At 37.3% G+C, this 24,798-nt stretch overlaps 2 protein-coding genes across 3 annotated transcripts in view; both read left to right on the top strand.

Moving 5' to 3' along the window:
* grk6 (G protein-coupled receptor kinase 6) overlaps window positions 1-5,152 on the top strand; it is a 44,502-nt gene extending 39,350 nt beyond the window's left edge. The window contains exon 16 of the mRNA XM_051092839.1: window positions 87-5,152. Coding sequence (XP_050948796.1) covers window positions 87-137 — 51 coding nt within the window. The 3' untranslated portion in view covers window positions 138-5,152. The remainder of the gene's footprint in view (window positions 1-86) is intronic.
* Window positions 5,153-15,861: 10,709 nt separating this feature from the next.
* LOC127152004 (proline-rich protein 7) lies at window positions 15,862-24,485 on the top strand. Of its 2 annotated transcripts, none has more exons than XM_051092390.1 (3): window positions 15,862-16,187; window positions 17,622-18,354; window positions 22,937-24,485. In XM_051092390.1, the coding sequence occupies exons 2-3, from the start codon at window positions 18,054-18,056 to the stop codon at window positions 23,368-23,370; spliced, it is 735 nt and encodes a 244-aa protein (XP_050948347.1). In that variant the 5' UTR covers window positions 15,862-16,187; window positions 17,622-18,053; the 3' UTR covers window positions 23,371-24,485. The 2 variants fall into 2 exon arrangements, with proteins under 2 accessions (XP_050948347.1, XP_050948346.1); XM_051092389.1 differs by having other exon boundaries at window positions 22,934-24,485.
* Window positions 24,486-24,798: the final 313 nt, after the last annotated feature.

Raw genomic sequence — 24,798 nt, 5'->3', positions numbered from 1 at the left:
AACCAACATTTTGATTTGATGAGGCTTTTAAATGCTGATGTGAAAATGTCTGTTTGACTGTGCATGTATCTATGCTGTCCCCGCAGGACTGCTGTGGAAATTGCAGCGACAGTGAGGAGGAGCCCACAAGGCTTTGAAGGCGTGGCCTGGCTGTGGCTCCTCCCCTACACCACTGAGGATCTCATTTGTTTACAGTTTTTGCACATTTGTATTTTTAAGATAGCTCTATATAAACATTGGAATGTGTATTTTCACTATATAGCCATGCAGTGTATCTTATTTAAAGTCATCGAAATGAAAAAGACAGGAAAAAGGGTCCCAATTATTGTCCTTTATCATGTGTGACGTGTGGAAAGGACAGATCGTTCAACACTGCTCAAGTCTCAAACACGGTTGACCCAACCGATCTTGTACATTTCGTCAGTATGTCTTGCAGCCTCTTTGCGCTTTTTTCTTTTTCTGTTCTTGTACGATTTCACACACATGTACAGTATGCACTCTGAATATTTGTTTTAGACGCGGGGAGCAAAGGAAATTTGCTTTTGCAGATATTTTTATATTTATATTTTGAATTTTATTTTCTTATGGTAATCTCGACAATCAAATGACACCATTTGTATAAAACAGTGATAAATGTGCATTAATGGAATTTAAAAAAGCAAAAACAGGAAGTGATTATAAACAGAGGGAAATTTTAACATCATAAATTCTCTACCAGAAGTCTCAAATAAGTTATGTAAGGTTACTTAGCTAGAGATACCTAGTAAACCAAATAGGCGTGACTAAAGTGCATATATGTACAATAACAACTGCAGACAGTTGTACCATGTTGTAAATATGCGACACTCATCTGTAAAGTCTTCAGTGCGTCTTCCTGCTAATTCTTCTCTGAAAAAATTGGGAAAAACATCCTGATTATAGTCCTGTGTGGCCCATATGTTACAAAACGAGTCGAACCATGAGGCATTATTTTCCATTTACAATATATTTCACAACATAACTGGTAAAAACATGACAGTAATTTGTCATTCCATCTCTGAAGACCGAAAAACTTTAATTAAGGCCTGTTTCACACTGCACACGTAAGCAGAGCGTAAGCAGTGCATATTTTTTCCCGGCGGCCATGCTGATGGATTTAAGCTTTCACACTAGATGCTGAGGCGATTCGGCAACGCATAGCAGGAACAGAGCAGAAGTGGCGGTGCCGCGATTGTTCCTGCACAAGTCTATTTTTGCACTGCTCACACTGAATTAAAATGACAGTGTATCGTTTTTGTCAAAATACACGTTGACAAATTAACAAATTTACCAGAACATTATAAAAGTGATGTCTACTGTGTTTCACACAGTCATCAGTATAGCTTAAGTTTAAGATTCATTTTACTATAAATTTATTTGGTATGTGTGGGAAGGGAAAAAGGTAGCATCACATCAGAGTATGCTGCCCCTTATAAATTAAAGCATGCGGCAGCTAGTGTTAAGAGGAGACCACCTTAAACAGGCAAAACAAGGGACAGCACTCGTCTTACCCATTCTTGATGTTGCAGGACACAAGCCACATTTCAGATCGCGGCGTAAAGGCACAATGAGCCTGTGCTGTTTGTGCTCTTCATACGCGCAGCTTTCGCACTGCAGTCGCTCTGCTTACGCATCCCGTGTGAAACGGGCCTAACGCCTGTTTCACACATACTCCGTCTGCAGTGCGTATGCAGTCCGTGTGCGTTACGTATGCGGTGCAGAAGCAGCACGGACTCATTTTGCTTCCACATAGGACACGTTTGCAGTCCGCTCCTGATCCGCGGCTGTTTACCACAAACACAATACATGTATCCGTTATTTTGATTTCAAATCCATACGTGCTTTTTCAGCATTGCGATCCTTTTTTATCACAGTACACTAATACAATCGTTCATAGACATATTCACGTTTAAACTCTGTTCATTTTTACCGCGAACAATGAGCTGTCACTTTAATTCAGCGTATGTAGCACAGCAAAAATAGACTCGGTGCGGAAACTATCGTTGCACTGCTGCAGACACACTTCTCCTGGAACGCACTGCCGGATCGCAACCGCGTGCAGTGTAAACGCTCTAATCCGTTAACATATAACAAAAAATACGCACCGCGTACGCACTGCAAACGGAGTATGTGTGAAATAGGAGTGACAGTACGTTTACACGGGGCATCGGCGTCAACACTTAATGGAGGGCGTGGCTGAAGCTTGGTGCTGATGCGACCATCATAGTGGCAACAGCCAATTACATTACTTTTCTGGTGTTGCATCAGCGCGGTTGGCTAGCGTCTGCACTAGTATATTTGCATAAGGCGATCTGATTGGCTGAAGCCTGCGTTGCCCTTCGAAAAGTTAACACATTTTCAACTTCTGCCCTGAGCAACATCAATGACGCGACGCAACGGACGGCAACGCTTGACATCACCCTATATGAAGTTTCAAACGTAGGTTCGGGAGGTGCCTAATCATTCAGTCCTGTCAGTCATCATTACCAGCCTATATAAGCAGCTCTTTTTGCATCGTCCCAGCATCAGTTCTTCCAGCATCCCTCCTCCTCCCCTTTACCTCCTCTATTTCTGTTATCCTCCCTCTAGGTAATATCGCAATGGGGGGTTGAACTCAGCGCTCAAGCCGAGCCTCGGGTTCGAGCCTCCATTAAGAACAGCAAGCCAAGTTTGTTTACCATTGCCCATCAGGACTGGATGGGCAGGTGAACTGGTGAATCAAAGTAAAGGAGAGGCGTTTACGCTGACGCCCAGTGTGAATGCACCGTACTACTCGACTGATGCTCAGCTTGTCATCATCGCTGAACAGTTCAACCTGCTAATAGACATTATAAATGTTGATGTTTTAAAAGTAGATATGGGCTGCGTATAATTTAATTGCTGCTTTTTTATATGTAGGTCAAACTAAAAATCATTTGCCAAAAAGAAATGTTTTGTTTTGTGTTAAGTATCCCCTGCAATCACAATAAGCTTTTTACATTTACAATTGCTTGGAAACATGATGTCTTGGGAACTTTGTTGTAAATTTAATCTCTTGATGCACTTAAGACCAAACCAGTTAAATTTTTGTCCTCCGTCTTCATAGAAGGTGCCTTTTGAAGTATTAAGGTACTCGTCATTAGGGATTTTGTTAGAATATCATGTTTTTGAGTTAGCTTAGCTTTTTACACACACATGTTTCTTTGCTGTTGTTTTACCTCAGATATTACTGTGCCCTGTGGATGTTCTTTTTTTATTCTTTTTATTTTTCCAAAACTTGTGAATTCTTATGTTGGACATCGTAGTAACTCGCAAAAGCTTTGGGACTTTGTATTGAAGCCTAGCTGAATGCGTAACATCGGTGACCTGCCAACTCAAGGGTCTGTAAACATAACGTGCTTTGGAGGAAGTCCATGGAAGTACTGTCAGATAATGACATGACGGCTCCTCGACTGTCAACACATTTCTCATCCATCTGCAGTTTACGTTAATTCTCTTGGATAAACTCAAATACATTCCAGTCTACCACACTGTACAGTTGTAAATTTTATTTAGTTTTTTGTTTGTTCTTTTTGTTTATTTAGCAATAATGGATTTTATAAGTATAACTACTATATAAATGTGTATAAAATGATAACATTTCGAACCTAGAGCGAGACGGAACTTAGTTTGACTCGATGTTTTCCTGAGCCAGGGCTTTTAACACTGTGAAGTGATCATTTCTGTCACAGTTGTACATTTTGTTTTTCTTTTGTGCAATGCACTGATATTTTTTGTTTGTGAATTTATAACTGTGTATGTACAGTTTGTGTGCCTAAATGCTGTATGTCTGAGCGTATGTGCGCTCTTACCCGCACTGCATGTGCCCATATTCTTTACCATAACCACTAGTGAATGACATTTTTTGCCCTAAATGAGTGAAATGTTACGTTCCAGGGAAGCTTTCAGTGTTTGTTTGTTTCTTTTCTAAGAGGAAAGGTGGAGAACTTCAGGCTCACTGAAAATAAAGTTTTCTATTATTAGTAATGCCAGTCATTTCAGTATCACTGATTTCATGTTTACCTCAAGGCAGTGGTGGAGCTAAACTCAAAATTTCATACAAAACAAGACTTGTACTGAGAATTAGACATGCTAGTGCTTTAGAGGTCAGTGTCAAAATGAAAACGGCGAACTTCCAGCCACATTTGTCAGTGTTATTAATTAATTTTAGCTGTCAACAATAAAAACAGACCCCGTGATATGAACTCTGCCATATTAGTACTTCTGTTGTTTTTGAGAAGAGTATAGACAAGTGAGATTATTCCTACATCTTATAAGCCTCAAAGTGTATGGTGCCAGTTTAAGAATCATTTTCCATTGGCAAACAACATGCCATTGAGGGCTATAGAATCAAATACGATTTTTTTTCTAACTGTGTATAATGTGCTAATTTGAGTAAAGAATGGTATATAACTGGAGGATCTGGCCATTCTAATTCGTCAATGTGCCATTTTTTTTTTTTTTTTTTTTTTTTTTTTTTTTTTGCTGACAGTGATTTAATTGTAATTTTAACATATCTGTGTTATTTTAAAGCAACAGTTTTATTGCCTAATATGTATGTAGAAGTCATTTGAGGCCAGAAGAATTTGTTTTGTTGCAATGAAAACTTGTCTTGTACCTGTTTATCCCTGTTCTGGAAGCCTTATTTGTATGTGATACAAAAAAATGGTTCCTGGATTGCACATTGAATACTAATTTTTTGCTGAATTCAATAGTTAATTCTCACTCAGGTTACTGCCATCATTATGTATGTTTTTATTTGCTTAATATACTTATACAGCCTTACTGATAAAATAATGTCAAGTTACTGGTTTATATTTGTCCATTTTAAACTTGCATAAAAGACATGCCACTCAGAACGTTGTTTATAGACTTTGGTGTAAAGTTGTATTGATGATGATAATGACAGTGAAGGAGTTTGTTGAGTAAATGTTTTTTCTTGTCAAAGCACTGATGCTCATATTCCCTCTGTTTAGTTTCTGCTGTCTGTCTCTGGCCTGTGAAGCCTGTACATTTGCGCATGGCCATGCAGGTCTTCTGTGTAACAAACAGAATTTTTTGTTTGTTTTCCATTTTTCTGCAGTAGTATTCAACTTCAATAAATTTTTTTTGGTTAGTCTTTGTGTAGCTCTTGAACTTCATATTTAAATTCATTCCAAATTTGTCTGTCTTCTATTTACAACACTATAGCAATGCTTAAGGTACCATTAACACCACCTTATATTTGCCTGACATTAGCGAAAACTTTCAGACAAAAATGTCCATTGTCTGATTTCAATAGTGTAGCGATGCATGAAGGACGACTCGCACAGAAGTGACTTTTAAACCAACTACTGTATGCATTAAGAACTTAAACCCGCTGCAATATCTGTGCCCTTGCAAAATTCCAAATCATGCCCATTCCTATTGAGATGACCAGATTCCCTACGTGAAATTCCTTGCGTGTAATGGCAGTTCATTGATAACTTCCGGAAAGAAATAGCAGACACAGGACAAGCATGAAATTTTTTATTGTGTCTGTGTTATTGTGATTTGTGACCCTGGCCCAACAAACCAGTCGTAAGTAGCAAGGGTATATTTTTAACAATGGCCAAAAATACGTTGTATGGGTCAAAATTATAAATTTTTCTTTAATGACAAAAATCATTAGGATATTAAGTAAAGATCATGTTCCATGAAGATATTTTGTAAATTCCTACCGTAAATATATCATAACTTAATTTTTGATTAGTAACTTCATTTGGACAACTTTAAAGGTGATTTTCTCAATATATTTATTTATTTATTTATGTATGTATGTATTGCACCCTGAGATTCCAGATTTTTTAATAGTTCTATCCCGGCCAAATATTGTCTTATTTGTTCAGCTTTCAGATAATGTATAAATTTCAATAAACTGGACCTTATGACTGATATTGTGCTCTAGGGTCACATATGTGTACATATCAAAGTCCTTTTCAAGGAAAGTCTGTTAACTTAGCGGCCCTATTTGCGATGTCTCCGGGTAACAATTTCAGAAGTTCTCTTCCAGAACAAAAAATTATAGATACTCTACTCACCCTCTTGTCATCCAAGATGTTCATGTCTTTATTTCTTCAGTCGTAAAAAAAATATATGTTTTTTGAGGAAAACATTTAAGGATTTCTCACTATATAGTGGACTTCTATGGTGCCCGTGAGAACTTGCAAAATGCAGTTAAAATGCAACTTCAAAGGGCTCTGAAAGATCCCAGCCAAGGAAGAAGGGTCTTATCTAACAAAACGATTGGTTATTTTCTAAAAAACTTGACAATTTATATATTATATTACTTTTTAACCTCAAATGCTCATCTTGTCTAGCTCTGCGTGTACTCTGTGCATTCCGGTTCATTCTGGTCCTCAAACTTCAAAATCTTCCTACATCACTGCAGAAGTACCGACCCAGTGTTTACAAAGTAAACGTGCAAAGAAGATCGAACACCCTTTTTCGACCTACCCTAACTGTCATGAACCGGAATACGCAGAGCAGGACAAGATGAGCATTTGAGGTTAAAAAGCATATAAATTATACATTTTTTTTTAGAAATTAACTGATCATTTCGTTAGATAAGACCCTTCTTCCTTGGCTGGGATCGTTTAGAGTCCTTCAAAGCCGCATTTAAACTGAGAGAAATCCTGAAACGTTTTCCTCAAAAAACATAATTTCCTTACAAATGAAGAAAGAAAGACATGAACATCTTGGATGACAAGGGGGTAAGTAAATTAATTGTAATTTTTTGTTCTAGAAGTGCACTTCTCCTTTAAGAACCAAATCCTATCTGCTTGAATACTGTACAAAAATCCAGAAATCTCAAAAACTGCTTGCCACACTCACATTTACATTACATATTCAAATGAGAAAATGTGACATGAACTGCCTCATTAATGTTTTATTATCAAATAGTTCAAAAAAACTTACATTTCAAGCTGGGCCAGATTCCTGGGAGATTCCACTGTCAGCTGCAGTGATTCACTGATTTTACCAATTAGCCATTGGATCTTTAATTTAGAAAACAAGACTTATTCCGCCATATTGCACATTGCACTTTCTGCCTTTGATAGTATGATTGCACCATCTTGGTATTTCAAAAGTCTTTGGTACACTCAACGTTCACATCTAAACTAAAGTTTACTTAGGGCTTTAGGTTCCGTTCTGACCTTTAAGTTCCGGTTCTGAGCAGCATTCCAAGAGCACTGAGATTTGCACTGCTTATATCACTCTGCTGTCTGTGTTTGAGACAGACTGTCAGTCTGGGTATTTTTCAGTGACAATTTCTGCAGGTTACATCAATACACCAGAAGGGCTTGATGGGTGAGTCATTTCAATGAATTGTTCAGTTCTTGCACAGTTCTGTTTTCAATTTGTTTGGAACTATTTTCTGTAGAGGAAACAAAACAAACAAAAGTTATCATCATTTATCATTAAACGCATGTCATCATTTACTCACCTTGTTGTCATTCCAAACCTATATGACTTTCTATGTTGTATAAACTTAAATGAAGATATTCTGAGAAACGTCACAGGTTTTTGGTGCATTGGAAGTCAATGGTCACCCAAACAGTCTGATTACCAGCATTCCTCAAAATATCTCCTTTTGTGTTCCACAGAAGAATAAAACACATACAGGTTTAGAACTATGAAGATGAGTAAATGATGAAGAATTTTCATTTTAGATAAATTATCCTCACTATACTCGAAAATGAAAGTAACAGACAGACAGAACTGAACTGGACTCTTTAGTGGGCTGCTACTGAACACTAGTGCCTGACAGTAATAGTGTCACTAAATTTTTGATACCCTTCTTTTTTTACGTCAGATGGGCAGATAAACAGCAGATGGGCTTCATCTGATCACTCAATACCTTGATATCCAATCCTAATGAAAGGTAATGTCACTTTTATTATGCAACACGCTAGTCTCAGTTCAACCTCATTACGCACAGATCAAATCGTGAGTGCCATTTTCTGCTAGAACATCTCCTGTTCTGCAGGGCTGACTCGTCCATCAGGCTGCTCGTCGCTGCAAACAGTCCATGCACGTCCATGTTCTCTTGCACCTCGCTCTCCTCTCCATTCCTTCCCTCTGTTGCTGGGCAACGATCTTTAAGAGGGATTTAAAAGAAATAAATAATGCCGCAAATAGACTCTTCTGGATTTTTTAACATTTGGAGAAGAGTGAAACTGAGCCCATCACACACCGTCTGTGAGGTGTAGACAAGGCATCTGGCTCAAGGGCCTTTAGCGAGAACGGGGAGAGAGGGGGGATTATTGACAATGAGAGGTTTGAAAAGCATTTCTGTGGTACCTAACCAAGGTTGTTCATGTGAACATGAAGTTCTGAGGGACAGCTATTGAAAAACCATCTGAGCTGTTAACTACATGTTTATGGGTCTAATAATGTTAGGAATGGATTCTTATAGCACTTGGAATTTTTCCATGAAATCTTGTCACTTGGACTCCAAGAAGCAACCTGTTAATGCCTGTTCCAGTAAACTATTACCACAGTATTATCTTCTGGATTTACAAAATTGAATTTCCAGGGGTTTTTTTTTGGTAGCAATGGTAGCTAAGCTATCATGCTAAATGGCTTTCTTGTGATAAATTTCTTGTGGTACTTATTTGTAAGTTGCCTTGAATAAAAGTGTCTGATACATGAATTACGCATTAGCAAGCTAAAGTCATAGGCTAATTGTCTCTCTATATATTGAAATTTTGAAAAAAAAAAAAAAAATCTTGAAAAAAATACAGAATAGAGATTAATTAGGCCATGTTTTTGTTACATAATATGATATGTGACAGCTTGAGGAACATTAGCGTAATTGTCATATTTGCACAGAAGACGTAATAACTACAGTAAATAACAGTACATAATAAATTACTACAGTAATAACATTGAATTCTGCATAATTACAAGTAACTAGCCCTAAACAAACTCTAACCCTAACTTTATTTAGGTAATTAATTTTACTCAGTACCCTGATAGCACACATACATCACGGAGACATCTATCTGATGTCTGCATTTACATCTGCAAGACATATTAGAGTGTTTGCTCATCTGCAATACGTCTATAGGATGTTTCCTATCAGCTGTCAAATAGACGTCTATTAGATGTCTTTAAGATGTTCATGATTTAGAATGTATGTAAAACTGACATCTTAAAGATGTCAGTCAGATATTTGTACACAGCAGATGATTTCCAGATCAAGTGATCTTTAACGGACATCTTGCAGACATACGTGTGCTATCTAGGTACTTATTTGTGTAATTTCAATGTAACAACATCACCTTTAAATAAAGTGTAACCCTTGATGGGGTAAAAAAATCTTTGTGTCAGCTTTACCATATAATCCAAACAGCTTCATAAATTGATATTCATTTAATATGATAATGATGTAAATGAAGCAGATCTTTTCCAAGAGTCATGTTGTGATTAGTTTGTCTTTAAATGTGAGCACGATTCTAAAACATATAAAGGTCAGACAAAACAAAAAGCGCAGGAAACTTTATTGTGGCTTCATTAAACATGATGATACAGAGTTTTCAAAGAATCTATGTTCAGAGAACATTATGACCTTATGATAATCAGTTTCATAAAGTACAGCAAATTAAATAAATAAATAAATACATAGTTGTGAGATCTTTCTGGTAAAAATAGATTTTCTGCCATCCTGGGCTATGTTCTTCATGACATCTGGAAAAATGTACTTTAAATAGATGAGACAAATTAAACATCACCTTTAAAAAGAAACTGGTCAGTTTGTAGTCACTAGGGAATTGTAGATTGTTCTTGAAGAGTATTAGGGTATCCATCTGTAAGATGAAGCTTAAAAGAAAGTGGGCCGTCTTGAACAACAAAGACCCTGAACACAAGTCTGCAACTGAATGGCTGAAACAGAGGAAAACCTGTGTTTTGTAACACAAAGTCAAAGTCCTGTAGGCATGAACTAAAGTGAACAGTGAACAGCTCAAGACTATCAGTATCTGCAAGTGATCTTGGATTGAGGAGTGCAAAAATGCACTTTCAGACAATATGCTGAATTATCAGGTAAAGCAAATATATTCCAGATTTTTTTTTACACCACCAGTGTGTCCCAAACGGAAAAATATAATATATTCGCCTTTAAAAAGATCCTTGTATGCACAGTATACAGTATGTATGTACACTGTGAAAACTGAAAATGTACTAGTCATTTGCTGCTAGAAGATTATCTATTATACATATATTTATATTAACCCTAAAACAACCCAGTGCATTGAAAATGTCAAAATACAGGTAAAACCCCTTTTAAAAAAGAGAAAAATCTATATTAATACATAATTTTATGTGTGTATTATTTTTTGCTTTTACTCAAAAATGATGCATTAAATTGATCAAAAGTGACATTAAAGACATTTATGTTTCTATTTCTATTTCTATTTCTATTTCCAATAAATTATAAATTTTCTATTAATCAAAGAAATCTGAAAAAACACAGTTTCCACAAAAATATTAAGCAAAAGACTGGAGTAATAGCTTTTGCTTGTGTTTTCTGTTTTATTTTGGTATTGTATCATACTATTTTCCATTATCATTATTTCTATTTTTTTTATAATAGAATAGAATAAAAATATGTATTTATTTATTAATACTTTTTTTCTGGTGTGATATGTTACATTACAAATGCTGAAAATTTATAAATAATCCATGGAAAATAAGATCCTTTTTATTACTCAGCTTACATTATAGGTCACATTAATAAAGAACTAGAGGAAACTGTGTTAGACATTGTCACCTTTGTAAATTATAGACCAACAAATAACCCATCTACTAATGGACAATGTTTGAAACTCTCTACAATTCTTAACGATCATTAACAAAGTTTTTCTCAACAAGTTAATAATGCGCTTCTTGGATAATGAAACCATTTTGTCTTGCAAAGAAATAAAGGTTAAGCCACGCTGTCTAAATCAGCGTGAAGTCACGCTCCTGTAATATCTGTGGCAGGCTTACTTTTCATTCTAATCTCAAGACGACACTCATGCAGAAATTTCTGTGAATATTGCCAAAGCAGAGAGAGAGAATAATGCAAGCAGGCCTTTGTGACGATGAAATTTTTGCTATTACTCATCGGACAATGACTCTCGTTGTCTCAAGCGTATGAGTCAATGTGTCACTGATTGTATCTGTACTGTGAGTAAGGGTGAATTGTGTCACACTCTAAGTCTGCTGCCATGGAATCCGTCACATAGAGCGTCTGTGGGTCAATTCCTGTCATTGAGGGCACACCACATGAGGCAAAAGGAGGTCAGCCAATCACACACAGAGTGACCTTTCGCCTCCTTCGAAATCATGGTGTCCTTTTTTTCCTGAGTCACTTACCCCCATTCAAAATGAACGACATTGCCTTTCTGCTGTGGGATAATGCAGGAAAATGACTCAAACTTCAAGCCCTGGTGAGTAAATAATATGTGGTAAATGTAACCTGCACCACTATGCAATATACAAGTTTCCTTTATATGCATATTCATCTCTCTCTCTCTCTCTCATTCTCTCTCTAGATATTTTACTGTAGTCCTGGCAACCTTAGTCTTTAGAAAACCTGTTTGGAAACAGTCCTTATTTTCAAAGTTTAATTTAATGGTACAGTTTTGTCCACACATCAAGTTGAGTCCATCTAGGATCCAAGGGGTTAGCTGTGTTTAATGCAAGATGAATTATGCATAAAAATATATCATTTAACATTTTCTTAGGGTATAGAAAAAAACTAGCAGGCTAACCAGCAAGTATTACGCTAAGAATTCATTCTATAGATTATATAACATTTACAGTTGTATCATAATTTAAAAAATGTAAAATGGTCATAAAAAAGAAAAGAAACAACAGTTCAGATGACATACAATGTGGTATTGTGATTAAACTATGATTAAATATTTATATTCTTCTGAAAATACACACAATACTATACATTTGTGTAATACACATGTACAGTTGAGGTCAGAAGTTTACATACACCTTGCAGAATCTGCAAAATGTTATTTTACCAAAATAAGAGGGTTCATACAAAATGCATGTTATTTTTTATTTAGTACTGACCTGAATAGGATAATTCACATAAAAGACATTCACATATAGGCCACAAGAGAAAATAATAGCTGAATGTATTAAAAATTACCCTGTTCAAAAGTTTACATACACTTGATTCTTAATACTGTGTTTTTACCTGAATGATCGACAGCTGTTTTTTTTTTTTTTTTTTTTTTTTTGTTTAGTTTAGTTTAGTTTGTTTCTTTTTAGTGATAGTTGTTCATGAGTCCCTTGTTTGTCCTGAACAGTTAAACTGTCCATTGTTCTTCAGAAAAATCCTTCAGGTCCCACAAATTCTTTGGTTTTTCAGCATATTTGTGTGTTTGAACCCTTTCCAACAATGACTGTATGTTTTTGAGATCCATCTTTTCATACTGAGGACAGCTGAGGGACTCATATGCAACTATTACAGAAGATTCACCTCACTGATGCTCCAGAAGGAAACACAATGCATTAAGAGCCAGGGGGTGAAAACTTTTTGAATTTGAAGATCAGGGTAAATTTAACTGATTTTGTCTTCTGGGAAACATGTAAGTATCTTCTGTAGCTTCTGAAGGGTGAAACGAAAAAAAATATGATATTTAGGCAAAATAAGAAAAATGTACACATCTTCATTCTGCTCAAAAGCTTACATCCCTGGCTCTTAATGTATAATTTTTCCTTCTGGAGCATCAATGAGTGTTTGAGTGTTTGAACCCTACGTTGTCATCAGTGTGAAAAGATGGATCTCAAAATCATATAGTCATTGTTGGAAAGGTTTCAAATACACAAAAATTCTAAAAAACCAAAGAATTTGTGGAACCTGAAGGATTTTTCTTAAGAACAGTGGACAGTTTAACTGTTCAGGACAAACAAGGGACTCATGAACAACTATCACTAAACAAAAAAAAAAAAACAGCTGTGGATCATTCAGGTAACAACACAGTATTAAGAATCAAGTCTATGTAAACTTTTGAACAGGGTCATTTTTATAAATTCGACAATTATTTTCTCTTGTGTACTATATGTAACAGTCCTTTATGTGAAATATCTTATGCATTTCCCTCTGTATTGATGTATGTATGCATGTATTGATGTTTCAATATTCCCTGTATGCCATTTGCAGTGCCCTTCAAACTGAACATGTTTGCTACCTTCAGACTGACATCTCACTTAAGACAGCAGAATATCCTGTGAAGTCCACTTCACAGGGCACTTACGGTTAAATGGAATACAACTCATGACTTGGCTACTAGTGCATAAAATACTGCTTTAAAATATGTAAACACAAGGTTGGGACCCAAGGACAGAACAGATAAGATGTATAGGATTAACTGTTAAGATATGGAAATGTTCCCATGTTTCTGCTCTCTAAAGAAACCGCTCTCATAATAGCTCAAGAATGATGTCTCTAAACTGCCTTACACAGAATGTAGGTGTATGTGATGAATGATAGATAGATGGCCATAACATGCATTAAATTATGCTGTTCATGTATTTCAATATAATGTGTCCATTCTTTGCTGGAAAATAAAAGGCAAAATCAGACTCTCTGATGTCTTTTATTCATCCACTGGGCCAGCAAGGAGAGAATGAAAACAAAGAAAGCTTCAAGGAGGTTTTGCCCAAGAATTTCAAAAATGAACAGGCACTGATGGTGTCCACAGCATGCCAGAATTATTTAAATAAAATAAGAAGTGTGTGTAGAGAGACTAAATCTAAAATTAAACACAAACAGGCAAATAACACAGCCAATTAAACAGTATTTTTGTGCACGGTACTAATGGCGTGTCCACTGCCTGTCAGCAGGAATTTAGTTTTGTGTGTGTGTGTTTGTGACCAGTGACGCAATTACCGTATGGGGGGTTGGGTACGGAGAGCATTTTTTGTGTAATTTTTCGTTCAAGTGCAGTAAGTTGCAAAATTTCAGAGAGCTGAAGCACTGTCTGAGACACAACTCACACAAAATGTAGTTCATTTTTCATTAAAGATGAACATAGTCTCGTGCCTATTTTTTAAATCAAAAAAAGGTTTGTAGCATTGTGATTCACCTCTGAGCTTTTTAAAATCCCAGTGGGAAAAATACTAAAGAAATAAAGGCTGTTTTTGCATTCTGTACAGCAGTGTTTCCCAACCCTGTTCACTATACATCCAAACTCTTTCTAATCAAACACAGCTGAATATATTTATTGGCTCATTAGTAGAAACTCCAAGACCTGAAATGGATGGATCAGATAAGATCCAAATTCCAAAATGTATACAGAATGTTTTGAGCATGATTCTATCCCATACAAAATGTTTTTACACAAACAGTATGCTCTATGCAAAATGTCCTTGAGCATGTTCTCTCCTATTTTCTCCTGAGCATGTTCTTTTCTATACGGAATACTCTCGAGCATGTTCTTTCCTATGCAAAATATTTGTGAGCATATTCTCTCCTATAAAGAATGTTCTTTAGCATGCTTTTGCTTTTTTATGCAAAATGTTCTTGAGCATGTTCTTTTCTATAAAGAACGGTATGTTCTTTCCTATAAAGAATGTTCTAATGCATATTCTTTATTGTATAGAATGTTCTTGAGCATGTAGGATGATTTTGAAATTGGAGAAGAAAATGAAATGGGAGTTTTTCGACCTACCCTGATTGTCTTGAACCAGAATGCACAGAGTTCACGCAGAGCTAGACAAGATAAGCATTTGAGGTTAAAAAGTATATAAACTGTATTTTTTTTTTAGACAATAACTGATCGTTTTGCTAGATAAGACCCTTCTTCCTCAGCTGATATTGTTTAGAGCCCCTTAAAGCTGGATTTAAAACTGCATTTAGAAAGTTCAAACTCACGGGCACCATAGAAGTCCACTATATGGTAAGAAATCCTAAAATGTTTTTTTGTTGTTGTTGTTGTTTTTTGCTTGAGATCTGTCTCTAGGGATCATATAGTTGACGTGGTCTCCGCTGATATTCAGGGCTATAGAGGTCATCTCTAGGTGCTGATCCACCATCTGGGCTGGAAACGGACTGGAACTGGTTGACTGCAGTGACCATCTGATCTGGATACAGACTGGATCTGGATGGCTATGGTGACCCTGGAATAAAAAAAATACTCTCAAGCATATTTTTTTTTCCTATGCAAAATGTTCTTGAGCATTTTCTATGCTATTCAATTTGTTCTTTTCTATGCAAAATTTTCTTATGCATGTTTTATCACATGCAAAATGTTCTTAAACATGTTCTTTGCTATTCAAAATGTTCTTGAAACATGCTCTCCTGGTAAAATGTTCTTGAGCATTTCCTCTCTTATGCATGATGCTCTAAAAAGAATGCTCTTGAATGTGTTCTCTCCCATGCAAAATGTTCTTGAGAATGTTCTCTATTATGCAGGATGCTCTTGAGAATGTTCTTTCCAATACATGATGCTCTTGACCATGTTCTTTCCTATGCAAAAAATGTTCTTGTGCAATCCTATTCTATTCTAAGTTCAAGTTTTTGGCTGCTGAAATATACATGTCCGGACAGAGTCTTTAATGTAGGCTATTTTAAAGGTCAACGGTCCATTTTATGTGAAAATTAATGTGCAAAAATAATACACCTAGTCACATCAACAGCAGCCGAAGAGATTACTGTTCTCATTAAGCACTCAACAAGCACGCCTATTCAGATAAAAATCGTGCCACTTCAATCGCTTTGTTCTACAAACAGTTAAAAAGGAGGAGCGATCATGTCAGTTTGTTTGGAGAACCGTTATTCTCAATTTGATACACAGAGTCCTCGTGACAGCAGCTGCGCATCGCGCACGGAGTGCCAATGTGGGTGTTTCATGACGCGCGCGCGTCAATTACAGGTGTCCATTAACCACCGAGCGCATCACGACCTCGAGGAATGACGCGGAACACGAAACGCTTTCTGTTTATCCAGGTAAACATTAGTGAAGACTCGAAAGAACGCACTCCTCTACAAACAAGTCTGCTGTTAACATTCTGTGCCACTGACAACTATCGCAACTTTATTTGGATTGAGTCACGTCCAGTCTAATGAAACGGTGTCTCCCGTCTGAAAATGAAACTCATCGTGACTGGAAGACCCTTATCATGTAAGTACAAGCTTAAAGGAATATGTATTCGTTTAAAAGTACGAACATGTAGGCTATATTATAGGTGGTTAAAGGTATTATGAAAAATAAGTGTTGTATACGACTAATGAGAGCTCTACGGTGATGCAGACGTTTATAAGTTAACATTTTATGTCCTTGAATGTTTTTGTTTAATATTCGAATATATATATGTAATATTGTCTTTATGTGTCGATACCAATTGCGCACATCTTTCCACAAATATCACCCACCTGAGAGACTGCACGTCATTACAGCTAGCTCCATGTGTATTAAACGACTGGCATCATTGGAATTTTTATTTATGGATTTGTTCATGCTGTATGTTCATGATTCAGTGCTGTAGTTAAATATATGTACAAATTAGTCCTCTTGTTTATTTATTTGTTTGTTTGTTTATGTGTTTATTTATTTATTTATTTATTTATTTTTTGTGAATTGTCTTTGGTTGCATCATAAGACATTATACAAATATATGTTTTTTTTATTTATTTTAAAAGAAGCATGCAATATTATGCAATGCATTATGTGCTATATCAATGACATTGTGATTATGGGGGACATTACTGAGGTTAGGCAAAGTCACATTTCTTCTTCAGTTAAGTAAGAGGTGATGACAGCATCCTCCTTCATGTAAGAAAAGCCAGTTTTCTGACCATTCCTCTGAACTGAATGACTATCGAAGTAGGTAGTTATGTTAAACAAAACCGACAGTCAAAAATATAACCACTTGATCAGGAACAGTTTTAAGAATCAACCTTTATTTATCGACCAATACTTGTCTCCGGTGTAAAGCAGCTCTGCCAGTTCTTTCAGTTAATCTATAGGCTATGTCCTCCAAAGATGACATAATTGAATCCATTTTTTTAAGGCAGTGTATTGAAGCAATTGGAAATGGATGGCCACATGCAGTAGGAACACCAAAACGAAAATGCCAATCTATTTCTTCAAGGGCACCAAGATCTAATTTGGGTATTGATGTGAATGTGTGTGGGAAAGAGGCTTTGTTAGATCATTTGACAAGGTCAGAGCTGGTTATCTAAGTTGTCTTATTGATAAAATGGCATATTTCTTTGTCGGCAGTCGAGAACTATCATTAACAGATGAAGAGGTGCTATGTTGAAAGCTGTCATTAATGTTCAAGTGTCTCAGAAGGCATTACTAAATGAAAATTCATGCTGTTGACACCATTTCCTCACAATCTTTCTGGAAAACTATGTCTACTCCCGCTCTGTCAATGTACGAAATTGATACTTACCCCCTAAAGTCATTGTGTGAGTTGTGCTTGAACAGCTGAGGTTAATTATGAAATGGGTCATTGTGTGTGAAATATTAAAGGGCTGTGTTTTGAAAATATGACAAGTTCATAACTTATGACGGTTGCCCCCTTCTATGTTCTTTCCCTTTGTTGAGCAGCGTGACTGCTGATGTCCTCTGGAGATCTGAAGAGCCCTGATCTGCTCAGCGGAGGATCACAACACAGGAGGAGACCCAGGCACTGTGAGACTTTAGCATTCCCTCATTGCACCAGCTGTCAGGAAAAGAGCATCTGCAGATATTCAGTTCTTCTTGCAAAAGAGGCCCTGACAGATCTTTGGAAAGTGCCTCTTCTATTTCACTGTTGCATCTTGCATTTTCATGGAACACAAATCAAGTGAAATCTGACCTCCGGTCAGTGGGAAACCTTTCAGTTGGTAAACTTTGGGAAAATGAGCTCAGCGGATTCGTAGAAATATGGTAGCTATGAGACTTTGTGAGTGAACTCTACGACGTAATCAAAGGTCTCCTTAACACTTGAAATCTTCCCACTGGATCCTGGAGGGCCCAAACCTTATCAAGGTGATAATCATGTTGATGTCGCAGGGCACCTATACGTTTTTGGCGTGCTTTGCCGGCTTCTGGCTGATCTGGGCTCTCATTGTCATGCTTTGCTGCTTTTGCAGCTTTGCCCAGCGCAAGCTGAAGCGCCGGCGTGAAGAGAGGCTGAGGGAACAGTGCATGCGGGCGCTGGAGATGGAGTCTCTGGAGTGCACTGGAGGGGGATATCCTCCCAGGGAGCCCCCTCAGTTCTGCCCACCTATTCAAATGATGTCTCCACAGCTGCCTGTAACACACACTCTCCCTCAGGCAAACTGGACTGTCCCTGAAGGTAGGATGTTTAAACAAGCTCAATCATCCAATGCATTTTTATCTGCAGTCAGAGATATGGGGACTATTATAATAAGAATTACATTCGTCCAACCACATTTCGAGAAGATGTGGTTCAAAAGACCATTTTCAATGAGCCATGCCCTAAAAAATCCATGAAATTAGCATTTGAGGTTTGTGGTTTTTAGCTTTTAGACCTATTAGGCTGGATTTAAAACTCAAAATAGGACTAGACCTTTGATATGACAAATGTTTTGATATGTCCTTCTCCAACTCCTAGGTAGTAAATACAGTACCTTTTCACTAGGACTTTAATGTGTCCTTGACAAATTTTCATTTTGTTCTTACATTCTTTCCTTCTAGTGTATAATGTCTCTTAGTTATGAATCTGTGAAAATATATTTGTAATCATGTTGACTTTAAATTTACAAAGGTTACAGTTTTTTTAAAACACTTTTCAACTATTTAACTCTTACCCCTCATAAAGATTTTAAGCTACATCCAGTAAACTCGGCATAGTCCTTCAGCCTGTTCTGACTTAGTGCTGTATGTCTCTTACTAATCAGACATAACTTGATTAAAATTCCTATAGATGTTCACTTTAACCTTAATGCTATATGTGACCCAGGACCACAAAAGCAGTCATAAGAGTCAAGTTTTTGAAACTGAGATTTATGTCATATGAAAGCTGAATACATAAGTTTTCCATTGATGTATATTTGGCCAAGATACAGCTATTTGAAAATCTGGAATCTGAGGGTACAAAAAATTTAAATATTGAGAAAATCGCCTTTAAATTGTACAAATTAAGTTCTTAGCAATGCATATTACTAATAAAAAAATTTAATTTTGATATATTTACGGTAGGAAATTTACAAAATATCTTAATGGAACATGATCTTTACTTAATATCCTAATGATTTTTGGCATGAAAGAGAATTTTGACCCATACAGTGTATTTTTGGCTATTGCCACAAATATACCTGTGCTACGTAAGACTGGTTTTGTGGTCCAGGGTCACATATAGGCTATATCTTTAAGCATTCAAAGTACAAAATGCTTTCACAACCTTTACAACTTCTCAAAATGAACTTGGTGAACTTTCTGATTCAATTTAGAATTAGCATCTTTTATATAGCATATAGTTCTAATCCAATAACCAATTGGAGGATGCTATACCTTTATTACCTTTAATAATACATGAAGCATGTTGTATTTCAAGGAACAACGATCGTCCATCTTGAGCTTTACCACTCAAAACACCTCACACAGTGAGGGTAGGCTGAGCTGCATTCTTTCATGTATAACATGGTAACAGTGAGTCTTGTGTGGGTGTTGTGTAGGCAGACGAGTACAGCATTGAGCTAGCAGCATTTAGAGCCGGGCTAATCATGTGCTTTGGCAGACAGGCAGACTGCCAGAGTTGGTGGATCCCTGGGCATGGGTGAAGAATGTCCCTTAAACCTGTGCCAAAACACAGGATGGATGACCACACATTAAAACAAGGTCTGAGTAATAAGTCAGCTCACAAAAGAGTCAGAAAGAATTGTGACTTTGTATCACTTTACAACAACAGGCTCATTATGTCCCCCGTGACGCCTTGGGCACCATATGAGAACATTGTATTTGATATAATTTAAAGAATTTGCAATGATTTTTAATACACTATTATACTAGGCATCAGTGTTGGGGAAAGTTGCTTTTAAAAGTAATGCATTACAATTTTGCGTTACTCCCTGAAAAAGTAATTAATTACATTACTTAGTTACTTTTTATGGAAAGTAATGCGTTAATAAAATAATATTATTTTTTTTTATTACTTTTTAATAAAATGTGATTAAATACGTAAAGGATATTTGTTTTATTTCACATATTAAATTATTGCAGGGTTGCGTCATATTCTGAGTTTGCATTTCACTGTTTTTATTCATTTTGAGGAATAATAAATACTGAATCTGTTTTTTTGTGAGTGAGATGAATTAATGCATGTTCACATTTAGTCTAGAATACAGTAACATCATGTTTACTCCCAATTTCCCGACAGGAGACTTGTCAATCAATAAATGGGGAAAAAAGTAACTGGCGTTAAAAAAGTAAAAAGTAAAAAAGTAACTCAGATATTTTCTTAGAAATTCAAAAGTAATGCGTTACTTTATTAGTTACTTTAAAAAAGTAATGTTTACTACACAAAAAGTAATTATTATGTAACTCGCGTTACTTGCAATGTATTACCCCCAGCACTGCTAAGCATAATATTATACCCTCAAACCACTGTCTATCATAAGTGAATTTTCCTCAAAGAATGTATTTAAAGGGATAGTTCACCCCAAAATGAAAATTAGCCCATGATATACTCACCCTCCAGGCATCCTAGGTGTATATGACTTTGTTCTTTCAGGCGAATCCAATCTAAGTTATATAAAAAATTATCCTGGCACTTCCAAGCTTTAGGATGGCATAGACGAGACTTGTGTTTCTCTTCATCAGTCCGAAACAAGTCCAAGTGCATCCATCCATAATAAAAAGTTGGGAGGTGAATAAAGGGTTCCTGTAGCAAATTGAAGCATTTTCGTAAGAAAAATATCCATATTTAAAACGACCAGTTGGTGCAAGTGAGATAAAAGTGATTCTTATGTTTTAAATACGGATATTTTTCTTACAAAATGAATCGATTCACTATTGAAGGCACTGTTGAAGGATTTGTCTAAAAGAAGGAAGTCATGTACACCTAGGATGCCTAGAGGGTGAGTAAATAAAGGGCTAATGTTTATTTTTGGGTGAACTATCCCTTTAATGATGTATATATATCACCATCAGGACTGTCGCTGGAAAGGACCTCTCTGTTGTAACACTGTCTTTGAGAATTAAAGAAAAATGCTTTTTTTGCTGATGTTATAAGCAGGTCTGAATGCAATAGGGGTGTCTGGAACTGACCTATATTAATTGTTTAGTTAGTAGTGCTTGCCAAGACAAACGTAACTCATTCTCCACTGTTTGTGCTATGAATGTTATTTCATATTGCAACGCTCAGATTTTTTTCGCCTGGCCTGACTATAGCAACCCCCGGCCCTACATGGTACAAGCATTTTGAAGAATGTATGGATGGCCATATCTAGGAATCAGAATATTTTTAAGGCTAAAATGACTAGAATGCACTACACAACTCTTAAAATCTGAACATATTCTAAAAACTAGGCATCAAACCCTTGATGACTTGGCTACTAAAAAAAATGGGGAATCATACACTAAAGAACTGAAGATCACAGACACTACCAGACTTTCAAGTCATACTGAACACAACAGACTTACACAGAAATGTGCCTTGTTGCTAGGAGACACATGACAAATGAAAACAATGTGTTTTCTAAAATTAGCTCAAAATATCAAACATGTTTGATATTCTCTGACTTCAAGGAATCATAGTCTGAAGCTAAAGAAAATCAGAGTCTGTGCCCGTAATACACAATTTCTAGTGCAATCAGATTGACTCAAATAACAAAAGTCTGCAGACTGACTTTGACTTTTTTTGTGTCCAAACTCCAAATCTGGGCAAAAATGTACACTACCCTTTAGGCTCTTTTGACAACCCAGCAAACCCTTTAGCAACACCTTAGACCAGTGGTTCCCTCCCAAGTTCCTGGACACCCCCTAAAATGCCCTACTAATAGCATAGCAATGCTATCTATTTAGAACACCCTATCAATCCCCTTGCTTTAGTCTCCTGCTAACAGCCACTCAAAACCTTTTTGCACATTTTGGAATAGTTTTGCATGGGTAAGCACCATTCACATAGTCTTAAGAAAATGTCAAAATTTGGTTTTCCCTGCAAGTTGGGTTTGCAGCGCAGTTTAAGAAGCCTAGCGGTTAGTGCACTAACATAGTCAGGACCCGAGTTTAAGTCCTGACTTGTGATCCTTTGCCAATCCTGTTCCCAACTCTCCACCCTATGCTTTCCTGTCAATCTCTACTGTCCTGTCTGTTAAAAAAAAGGAAAGAGGCCAAAAAAGAAGAAGCTCCACCTCCATTTGCTAGAAATGTATATCAGAACAGGTTTCCTATATCAGAACACATGATAATTAAGAAGCGGCTGTAAGCTAAGTAATTCCACATGGCACTGTTAGCCTCTAGGACTCAAAAGATTTTTTTTTCGGTTGGCTTTCATCTTCCATTCTGGCAAAAGCACAGCTGATAGGGAGGGAAAACACTGCAGAGTCACAGCCAAACACATTCTTATCTCTGACCTCAATATGGTGGTTTATCACTTTCCTCCACAGGAGAAAATCTATCCCAGCTTTCATCTAGGAGTGAGAGGTGACCTTGGAGGAAATGATAAAAGCTTCAGTTCTTCTCCCCTCCCCTGATAAAATATACAGAGTCCTCATTTATGTTGTCTAATGTCCTCTGATAACTTCATGCAGAGGATTTTTATCTGATAAGTTGTGTGATTGCATGTGTATAATGATATCTGTGTGATGAAAGGGACACAATATCTTGGGGTCATGAGGCAACAGTTCTTATAACTGTAAACCTTGTATGTTTGGTACAGCTTACAGTGTATTTCCTGTTTGTTTTTTTCTCAGCAGACACAGATGTCTTTGGAAAACCTCCTTGCTACGAAGAGGCCGTATTGATGGAGGACCCACCACCCCCTTACAGTGAAGTTCTGGCAGACCCCAGAGGAGGAACTTACACTAAACCTTCGTCCAGGTCCTCTAGGGAGCACCAGGAGTCCGAAACCAGCAAGATGGCCCCAGTGACCGTGTTTCCAGAGCGTGGCTACTCCTCCCTCATACGCCTACCTTCGGCCAGGCGCTGGGACTCACTGGGGCACCTCCTGTCCACCATGGACCTTAACCACAACAACCTGCCGGTCGAGCCTCAGGCCTCTGCCATCGCCACCATGCCTCGTGAGGGCCGGACTCACACAGACTTGGGCTTGCGGGGCCTTCGCGGTCTGGATCAACACTATGGTTTGCCCACAGCCTTTCCCCTTTTGGGTCGAAGCACAGCAGTATGAGGCCACAAAAATAGATCTACGGACCACTTTCTGAGATGAACGCTCACAATGCTGAGTCATATGTGGTCTGAAGAGTCTGCCGGAGGCATGTCAAACGCTGTCTTTTGGGGGCAGATTTAGTTCAGGATGATTCAGCTTTGTTCAGGGGTTCATTTGCAGATCCATCGTACTCGGTTTTCTCTCTTGTCCTCCTCCTTGCTCTCCGTGGCATCTCCGCCTGATGCAGAGCAGCAGCTATTATGTGAATGCTGTTGCCATGGCTCCCGGGAGCTGTCTGCAGCCCACCAACGCCTCACCCCTCACATCCTCTCTTCTTCCTTTCTCATCTGCGGCTCACTGATATAATACAAATGACATTTCAAACCCTGTCTTTGGGTAAACTACAGAAGTGCGACATGGTGAAATGACAGTGGTTGGTCCATACTGTAGCTAACACAATGCTGCTCAGCTGTACAAAAAATGTTGTTTTATAAACTGGGAAACAATGCCTGGCCTCTATTTCTGGATTTTCTGCCAGTTCTTTTCTCAAGAAGTAGTCTGAACTTTGGGGGTGGAAAAGCTTCAAAGTAATCACAAATCCTCAAAAGGAAGTTGCTTGAAGAACTGCAATTTTTGAAATATGTCCATCGGAAAAAAGTGGTTTCTCTCACAGCTTGACTCATTGGGCCATGCGGGTACACTGAGGAACTGCCTTTTATTTCATGTCAATAGTACTGTTCTCTTTTTTACAGATTCTCAATCTCTGTATGAATAATGATTTTGTTTTTGAATATGAAATCCATCCTCTTAAAGCACTCGTCAGATTGATGATAGGACCTTGTTTGTAATGACCTGCAGATGGGATTTGTCAATATTGTCATGCATCACCATGTTGCCCATGTTACTCCCCGCTGTTGTTGCAGCCACATGTGGGATTTCTGGCATTTGTTCAACAAACTCCATTTATATACTGGTGCTTCTCAGAGTTAGACCAACTGAATCCCTTTTGCTAGGCTGTTTTTCGTCATCAATGTAGTGATTGCTACATTGTGAAAATGCTTGATTTAATTTTTTTCCTTTTATTGCTATCATTTCTATTATGTATGTTTCCATGCCCTTAAACGATTCTACCTCAATCCATCTAATGGCCATCTTTGTCAGCCTTCCGGCAGAAAACTCTGCTTTCATGCATGCGCTGGATGCTTTCAAATGACATTTGATTAAAATAAGCTTCATTTTGGGAATGTGAAAAAGCAATTAGCGGCGTATGTGGGCACACATTCAGCACAATGCTTTTACTACATCATAGTGATGTCTTTGGTTCATTATTTTTAATTGCACAGCCATTACTAGACCACCCGAAAATAACAAAAGCATAGACGAATCATATTTCCCCCAACCCACGTTAGAAAGACTTGGTGTACGAGGCATTGTACCCTGCTACATTAT

This window comes from Labeo rohita, chromosome 21 (genome assembly GCF_022985175.1).
Source record: "Labeo rohita strain BAU-BD-2019 chromosome 21, IGBB_LRoh.1.0, whole genome shotgun sequence".
Classification (NCBI taxonomy): domain Eukaryota; kingdom Metazoa; phylum Chordata; class Actinopteri; order Cypriniformes; family Cyprinidae; genus Labeo; species Labeo rohita.
The sequence above is the reverse complement of the archived record's forward strand: the minus strand, read 5'-3'. Positions and strand labels throughout refer to the sequence as shown.